The sequence below is a fragment of the Cricetulus griseus genome, chromosome 6, assembly GCF_003668045.3.
Source record: "Cricetulus griseus strain 17A/GY chromosome 6, alternate assembly CriGri-PICRH-1.0, whole genome shotgun sequence".
In the NCBI taxonomy this organism is placed as follows: domain Eukaryota; kingdom Metazoa; phylum Chordata; class Mammalia; order Rodentia; family Cricetidae; genus Cricetulus; species Cricetulus griseus.
In genome coordinates, this window is record NC_048599.1 from 59,468,773 (window position 1) to 59,477,116 (window position 8,344).

An 8,344-nucleotide genomic window follows, 5' to 3' on the forward strand; every position below is an offset into this window, starting at 1 on the left:
ATGCCTGTGTTCCCAGTTAGGAGACAGAGGTAGGATTCACTGTTCTAGGGCAGCCTGAGCTACAAAGAGAAACTCAAAAGTATGACGGGTCTAGGAATGGAGTTTAGCTATAGAGCATTTGCCTTCTTTGTGAATGGACCTAGATTCTACCCTAAGCACCGAGGGAGAGGAGGAGTTGTAAAAAGACCAGTAAAAACAGATACACAATGTGTTAGAAAAAAATGATATATTTACAGACCTGAAAGTCCTCAAATGAGCTAAAAGGAAGGAGGTAGCAAGAGCAAGCAGGTTCCTTTACAGTGAAACCTCACTCTTCTCCAAATCCTGAGTATCAACCAATGGGATTGGTCCCTGCCCCGTTACAACCCAAGAAGCCACTCTTCCATTGGCCACATCCCTCAGTCTTCCTGCCAGTCATCCTGTGCCCAGGCTGGCATGGGTGAGACATATTCAAAGTCTGGCCCTTTATAGCGGAGGGCATGCAGGAACATCACAAGATCCTGGGGCAAGGGATCCTGTCGCGACAGCCGGCACTCTGCACAGAGTGGGTCTGTTTCTTGATTCATAACTTCTGCTTTAGCTGCTTTCTCTGGTGTGTCCAGATCCTGAGAGGGTGCCTCTGCTATTCTCTCTATCTTCTGGGCTACTGAAGCCAACTCTTCCAGGCTGTTCTTGGCTAACTTTGAAGAAGGGGCTGTAGAATCCATGAGTCCTGGGGCCAGGTCACCTTCACAGAGATCTAGCACATTCAGGCTTTCTTTGGCCTGATGCTCTGCAACCAGGTCCCGGAGAAGTTCCTCATCTGTCTTTGGAATGTGGCCACCCTGGCCTCGAGAAGGACCCCAGGCCGTTGAATTGTAGATGGGGTCATTGAGAATGGGGTGGCCCAGGAACTGCAGGTGGACTCGGATCTGGTGAGTACGGCCTGTAAGTGGTCGGCACTGTACCACACTGGAGTGGCCATTGTAGCTCAGCCTCTGGAACACAGTCTCACAGGGCTTGCCCCGGGGATCCACACGGCACACTCCTACCTTGTAAGACACCACTAAGATGGGTTCCTTGCAAATCACCTCCTTGTCAGGGAACTCCCCTTCAACCCGGCATACATACTCCTTCTCCAGCTACAAAGGAGGAAGGGGGGAAAAGTCAGTCCAAAGCCAAATTGCAGAATCTGAACCCTCTACAGAGTGCACCAGTGAATCTGAAAGATGATGATTCAAACCCTAATGCCAGCTTTGTCAGTTTCACCACCCTGGGTAACTTAAACTCCGTACATACCTCAACTAGAAAGTATGAGATCAGGGGCTGGAGAGATAGCTCTGAGTTAATTTTATCTGCTGCTCTCACAGAGGACCTGGGTTCAGTTCCCAGCATCTATGTGGTTGTTCACAACCATCCCTAACTTCAATTCCAGGGGATCTGTTCCCCTTCTGACCTCTGCAAGCACCATGCACGCATGTGGAACACAGATACACACATGCAGGTAAAATATTCATATCAAATAAAACGAATACATCTAATAAAAAATATAAAATCAGAAAACATTTACCTCACAGGGCTGCTATAAGCATTTAGTAAATTCGTTTCTAATGTGTTGGGGATTAAGTCTGGCATGTGCTCATTGTAAATGTGTCATGATCCAGATGCAGAATTCCAAGTCTCAAGATCATAATAACGACTAGCCAATGACCTTACTCTTCCAACTTTATCTAATTTTCCTACCAAGCAAGCTCTCCTCAAAACCTGAAACATGCAGGATAGTTGGTCTTTGGCCCTTTAGGTGCTGAGCCTCTTCAAAGTAGGAAGGTCGTAGCTACACCTCAATCTAGAACTTCAAGACCCCTTTCTAACACAAAGCATGTGGGAGCCCAGGAAGCAGTCTCCAGAAGACAAAGCCCAGCTCACCTGCCGGTCCCGCACTTGCTCGTGAATCTTCTCTGAGAATGCAGCTGTCTTGGCAAACATGAGCACTCCTGAGGTGAGTCGATCAAGTCGATGCAGTGGGTGTAGCTCCTTCAGATGGTGCTCCTTGCCTAGGATGAAGATGACTGTGTTGTGTCGGAATCTGCCACAGGGGTGGACAGGAATGGAGGACGGTTTGTCTATCACAACCACGTCTTCGTTCTCAGCTAGCAGGCGAATAGGCTCTGCTGTGACTGGTGGCTCATGTCTGTGCACTGTGTTCCGCAAGAAGTCATTGTCCTGTCAAAGAAATAAGTAAGCAGTCAGGCTGAGGCCAGCAGTCTATAAACAGTCTACTATACACCCAGCTTCCTCTATTCCTTATTGGCATGGAGGAATGGTCACACAGCAAAGCCTTAAGCAGAAAAAGAAGGTATAGCATGATTTCATTTTGTAAAAATAAACACAGGCATACACCAAGTGTTGAAAAATACATTGTTGGTGAGATTATAGATGTTTTCTGATTTTACTTCTTTGTATAATCTGTACAATAAAGCTATATTTTAAAAATTCCTTTTTTTATTTTTTTCTTTTGTTTTTTTCGAGGCAGGGTTTCTCTGTGGCTTTGGAGCCTGACCTGGAACTAGCTCTTGTAGACCAGGCTGGTCTCGAACTCACAGAGATCCGCCTGCCTCTGCCTCCTGAGTGCTGGGATTAAAGGCATGTGCCACCAATGCTCGGCTAAAAATTCTTTGTTACATTTATGTATGTGGGGCTGGAGAGATGGCTCAGGGGTTAAGAGCACTGACTGTTCTTCCAGAGGTTTTGACTTCAATTCCCAACAACCACTTGGTGGCTCACAACCATCTGTAATGTGATCTGGTGCCCTCTTCTGGCTCGCACTGAATACACGATAAATAAATAAATAAATCTTTAAAAAAAATTTATGTATGTGCATGTATAAAGGCACACACCGAGGCAAGAGGTTGTAAGTCTTAGTGGCAAGGACCTTTACCTGCTTAGCCATCTAGCCAACTAATATGAATATATTTTGAAAGCAAATGTCCTTTAAATAGGGGGGAACCTCTATTTGTTACCGTTATAACCTTCAACAAACAACATCAGGCTGTAAGCCCAGAGCTCTAGGCTCCACATCCACATTTGACACAAGCTCACTACATAACCTCTCAGTTTTCTTACCTGTGAATGTGAAGGTTACAACAGACCTGTGGTTTTCAAAATCAGTATAGGAGAGGTTATTGCCAAATCTGAAAATTGCCTTATTCTTCTTACCATCAAGGTGAGCCAGTCTTAATGACAGGGGTCTCATGGGGTTTAAACAAACAAACAAACAAAAAAGCCACAGCACCTGGCTAGTATCTATCCCTGAATTCCTAATTCTATAACTTCAGGATCCATGACAAATCCTTTAAGCATTAGTATGAGCACACACTTGGGAAATTGCACTGTTGCCTTACTGTGAGGTTAAGTTCCATAAGAAAACTGAGTAGCAACAAGTAGCACACAAGGTGCTTAACTTTGTGCCTGACACAGTTAAGAACACACGAATGAGGTATCTGATATTGTTATTTGTATAGAGATCTATCACACAGGGTAGAAAGTAGGAAGCCCCCCCCCCCCTTTGCCACAGGAAGATGTAAAAGGAACATGAAAATTTCCATTTCTGTTTCTTAAAAAACAAGCCACCTTGCTGGGTTGAGTTCTACGTCATGGAAAGACTGCCTGCTTGAGGATTTGGGAAGCGGGAACTAAACGAGTCCAGCCCCATCGGACACCACCTTGAGCACGATGCTGAGGTCCTGAACTGGTTCCTCGTTGAGATGCAGGCGTCCCGCCCGGACTGCAGCCTCGTAGTACTCCAGTGGCTGGGATCGGAACTCGGTGCTGAAGACGTGCAGCAAGCTGCGGCCCACCCAGCGACCTTTACAGTAGGTCTGGAAGTCAAAGTAATAGGGCCGAACCTTGCGCAGGCCGCCCTCGAAGTAGTAGGTGGTCTCTGCGAAGTGCTCATCGCCAAAGCTGACCCCCGTCCGCCGTTTCTTCGGGGGCGGCACAACCCGTTCCCCGGTGGCGCCTCGCCGCTTCTTCCTCTTGCCTGAGTCGGCGACTGGAGCTGGGGTCTGCCCCGCGTTCCCCGAGACCTGCTCTTCGCCTCCCTGGCCCTGCTCCCGGCTCCCGGGAACCTGTTCCCCCACCGCCGCCAGATCCAGGCCCTCCAGGAGCCGCTCTCTGCTCTGATCGCTACCAGAGTCTCCATTATGCTGAACCAGAGCCTTCAAACCCGCTGCTTTGGCCTGGGTGGAGAGTGCCTCAGCCATCGTCTCCCTACAGCCACTCCAAGTCCTGGCAAAGCTATGGGACCAGGGCGCCACCCGCCACTGCACAAGGATCCCTAGGCAGCCGTGGACACCCCGCCACATGACAGCCCGGCCAACCGCTCCGGGGTCGCAATCTGATGGCGTCATACGGAAGCAACCAATCAGAGAGACCCAGAGGCGCGGGGTTAGCAAGAAGGGAGCAAGCGAGTTGGAAAACTTAGGTGTCCGAGGTTGCCTTCCCTCCAGTGGCTAGTGCAGCACGTTACTGTACACAGACTCCCCTCATCAAAGAGATCAGAGGTTATTTTCTAAAGGAAATCTTCGGGAGGGCACCATGTAAAAGAGTTGGATGGAGATGATGATACAAATTCCATAGAGTGAAGAACTACTTCCCCAGGTCTGCAAAACAGTTCAAAGTTTACTTAAAATAGGTAGTAGAGTGGGCAAGGCAGCGCACACCTGCAGCCTCCGCGTCAGGAGGCAGAGGCAGAAGTAGCGTTAGTTTCAGTTCTAGGGTTACCCAAGACCCGTGTCTCAAAATAAAAACAAACAAGCAAAATAATGATAATTGTTGTCTTCTTAAAAAAAAAAAAAAAAAAAGCCTGGCGGTGGTGGCGCCAGGCTCCAATCCCAATACTTGGGAGGCAGGTGGATCTCTGTGAATTCGAGGTCGGCCTGGTCTACAGAGTGAGTTCTAGGACAGCCAGGGTTACACAGAGAAACCCTGTCTCGAAAAACAAAAACAAAATGAATAGATTAAATAAAAACAAATAAGCAGGAAAAAAAGACCAATCAGAATGAAAATTGCTATGACTATAACTGTACCAAGAACTATTTTGTGTACTATATTCTTTTGAGGGGCAATATTGGGGAATCCTAGAGTCCCAAGCATTCTACCATTAAGTTATGTAGTTATACCCACTACTACTACTGTATGATTTAAAAGGGTGCACATTATGGTATGTTATATACCTCGATAAAGCTTGTGTGTGTGTGTGTGTGTGTGTGTGTGTGTGTGTGTGTGTGTGTGTGTGTGTGTATGTTATATGCACACACACCAGAAACAATATTTTCCACACCTGTCCTTCCTACCAACAGAACCAAAAGAACTAGAGATTTTCCATTTGACTTTCATAAACTTGTATCCAGAACCGTTTGCACATTGAAACTTCAAATGGGGTAGGGAGAGGGAATTGGGCTTGACATGTAAAACAAGCTTGTTTCTAATTTAAATTTTAAAAATCTGAGGGGAAACCTGCAAATAGATCAAAAATGCATTGCTAGTTCCTTCTGTATGTATGTGTGTGTGTGTGCTGCTTTTGTGCAATTGTGTAGGTGAGTGTGTTTGGAAGTAAGAAGTGAACCTCAAATGTCCTTTCTCTGGTGCTACCCATTTTGTTTTTTTGCGACAGTCTCTGTCTTAGGGTTTTCTATTGCTGTGAAGAAACACCATGACCACAGCAACTCTTTTGTTTGTTTGTTTGTTTGTTTGTTTGTTTTTTCGAGACAGGGTTTCTCTGTGGCTTTGGAGGCTGTCCTGGAACTCGCTCTTGTAGACCAGGCTGGTCTCAAACTCAGAGAGATCCATGTGCCTCTGCCTCCCCTATGCTGGTATTAAAGGCATGTGCCACCAACGCCCCGCTGACCACAGCAACTCTTATAAAGACAACATTTAATAGAGGTGGCTCGCTGATGGTTTCAGAGGTTCAATCCCTGATCATCATGATGGGGGAGCATGTGGCATGCGGGCAGACGTGCTGCTGAAACTGAGAGTACTACAGCTTGCAGGCAACAGGAAGTCAACTAAACGTTACATGGAGGGCCACTTGAGCAAAAGAGACCTCAAAGTCAGCACCCACAGTGACACATTTCCTCCAACAAGGCCACCCCTCCTAATAGTGCCTCTCCTTTTGGGGGCCATTTTCTTTCAAAGCACCGCAATATCTCACTGAAATTGCAAAAATGTACTACAACGCTCACCCTTTTTTATGTCAGTTCTAGGGATCAAGCTCAGGTCTGTGTTGCATGGCAAGCACTTTACCAACCGAGCTATCTCCCCAAGATGCCACAGTTCTTAAATGAGGAATGCTGAAATCCATGTTAGCTAATTTCATCGGAGAGGGAATTACAGAAAGGATATTGGTGCCTTTTAGGATTCACAAAAGAGCTAAAGTATAGACTCAGCAAAGAGACCAAGTCAAGGGAAGCAAAGTCCTCTGGAAACTCCCTGTTGCTGGAGAAGAAACCCAGTTGGTTAATACCAGCACTTGTTTCAAAAGGAAAACACTATCTCTTGAATGAGTGGTCTTATTAAGAAATTTATGGATTGGAGACATAGCTCAGCTGTTAAGAGCACTGGCTGGTCTTCCAGAGGTCCTGAGTTCAATTCCCAGCAATCTATAATGGGATCTGATGCTCCCTTCTGGTATGCAGGTTTGCATGCAGATGGCTCACTCATACATGGAAGGAAGGAAGGAAGGAAGGAAGGAAGGAAGGAAGGAAGGAAGGAAAGAAGGAAAAGACAAAAAAATTTACAATGAGGGCTGGGCATAGTGGTGCATGCTTTTCAACAAAGCGCTAAGGAGGGTCCATCACATGAATCAAATTTGGAGACTTAAATGAATTGGTCGTGTTCTAAATTGTTAATTTGTGATTGTAAATTTAAGAAACTGTACTTTCTCAGCAACTGGGTTATTCACAGCTACTGTTTAAAGGAGTCTCATCCTGCATCCAGATATCTGTGAAACCAAATTGCAAATCAAGAATGTGTTTGGAAACCAGGCAGTAGTGGTGCGTGACTTTAATCCCAGCATTCCGGCAGCAGAGGCAGGTGGATATTTGAATTGAGGCCAGCTTGATCTACAGAGGGAGTTCCAGTACAGTCAGGGCTACACAGAGAAACTGTGTCTTGAATAAACAAAAAGAAAGAAAGAAAAGAATGTGTGTTTGGTGAGCATCCAATCAATATAAAGAGTGTCTGTGACTCCGGAAGACTTGGCATGCACCTTAATGAAACACTGGGAACCTTATTCCCATGCCCCTTTCTGAGAACCAGGTAACACCAGGTTCCTTTCTTCTATTCTGTGAGTAATCATTGCCACGCTTCTTTCAGTTCATAGTCTGAGAACATTTGCAGATTTGAGCAACTGAGTATTTTGTGGTGGCACTTGCACCATGATAGTAGTTTGCTGTTACCTTTTGCCTTAATGATGGGATTTGGACACATCTCAAGACAATATCCTCAGCAAAGCTACTCTACTGCTGATTGGCTGATGTGTTTTATCACGTCTTTCTTTGTGCTAGAGTAACAGCCTTAGAGAACTGGGAATAATGGGGCTCGGCTGTTAAGAGTGCTTGCAGCTCTTCCAGAGGACCAGGTTCAATTCCCAGCATCCCCATCAGAGAACTCTCACAACCACTTGCAACTCCAGCTCCAGGGCATCCAACATACTCTTCTGACTTTTACAGACGCCAAATGGAAGATATACACATAATTTTTAAAAAAATCATTGGAAACAAGGAATAACTAAAGGAATATGTTGATAATCTTTGGAGGATGTGTAAGATGATTTTACTTTTAGTTGAACCTGGAACTAACTATAAACCTCATGCTGGCCTTGAGCTCCACAACTTCCTGCCTCAGCTCTAGAATGCTGGGGTTACAGGTATGCACCACCACACCTGGCTATTGCAGGTGTTATAAAAACTCTCTCTCTCTCTCTCTCTCTCTCTCTCTCTCTCTCTCTCTCTCTCCTCCCTTCCTCCTTTTATCCCCCTCCCACTCTTCATCCCCACACTACCTTCATCCTCCATAACTCTTTTGTGGCATTTGTAAATTTGTCTCCTGGTGGAGCTCCTCATACACTAAGCTGTAAGAATCTTTGGGGTCCATACCCAGTTTTGTGTGTCCTGAAATCACACTCACAATACCTATAGCAGAGTAGGAGCTTGGTATTTTTCAAATAAATAAAGGAAAGTCTTAGAAGTTAGTGAATGAGGCCCTGAAGTTCTGTGTCACTGACATGCTCTAACTTGGGGCAGCCAAGGAATAAAGACAACACAAATATTCCCAGAATTGTCTGGGAGGTAATGATACACGATTT

The 8,344-nt window shown here is 45.7% G+C and overlaps 1 protein-coding gene across 1 annotated transcript; it reads right to left on the bottom strand.

Moving 5' to 3' along the window:
* Window positions 1-209: 209 nt before the first annotated feature.
* Window positions 210-4,378, bottom strand: Rpusd2 (RNA pseudouridine synthase domain containing 2). Its single transcript, XM_027422183.2, has 3 exons — window positions 3,702-4,378; window positions 1,906-2,202; window positions 210-1,121 (listed from the first exon to the last, which is right to left on the bottom strand). The coding sequence occupies exons 1-3, from the start codon at window positions 4,341-4,343 to the stop codon at window positions 399-401; spliced, it is 1,662 nt and encodes a 553-aa protein (XP_027277984.1). The 5' UTR covers window positions 4,344-4,378; the 3' UTR covers window positions 210-398.
* Window positions 4,379-8,344: the final 3,966 nt, after the last annotated feature.

What these genes read in the sequence shown, in the direction of transcription:
- Rpusd2 (XM_027422183.2), bottom strand. Translation starts at nt 4,343, where the DNA reads ATGTGGCGGGGTGTCCACGGCTGCCTAGGGATCCTTGTGCAGTGGCGG. An exon ending in ACCTCAGCATCGTGCTCAAG is followed by an intron (nt 2,203 to 3,701) that starts GTGGTGTCCGAT and finishes TTTCTTTGACAG; the next exon opens with GACAATGACTTCTTGCGGAA. An exon ending in AGCAAGTGCGGGACCGGCAG is followed by an intron (nt 1,122 to 1,905) that starts GTGAGCTGGGCT and finishes CCTCCTTTGTAG; the next exon opens with CTGGAGAAGGAGTATGTATG.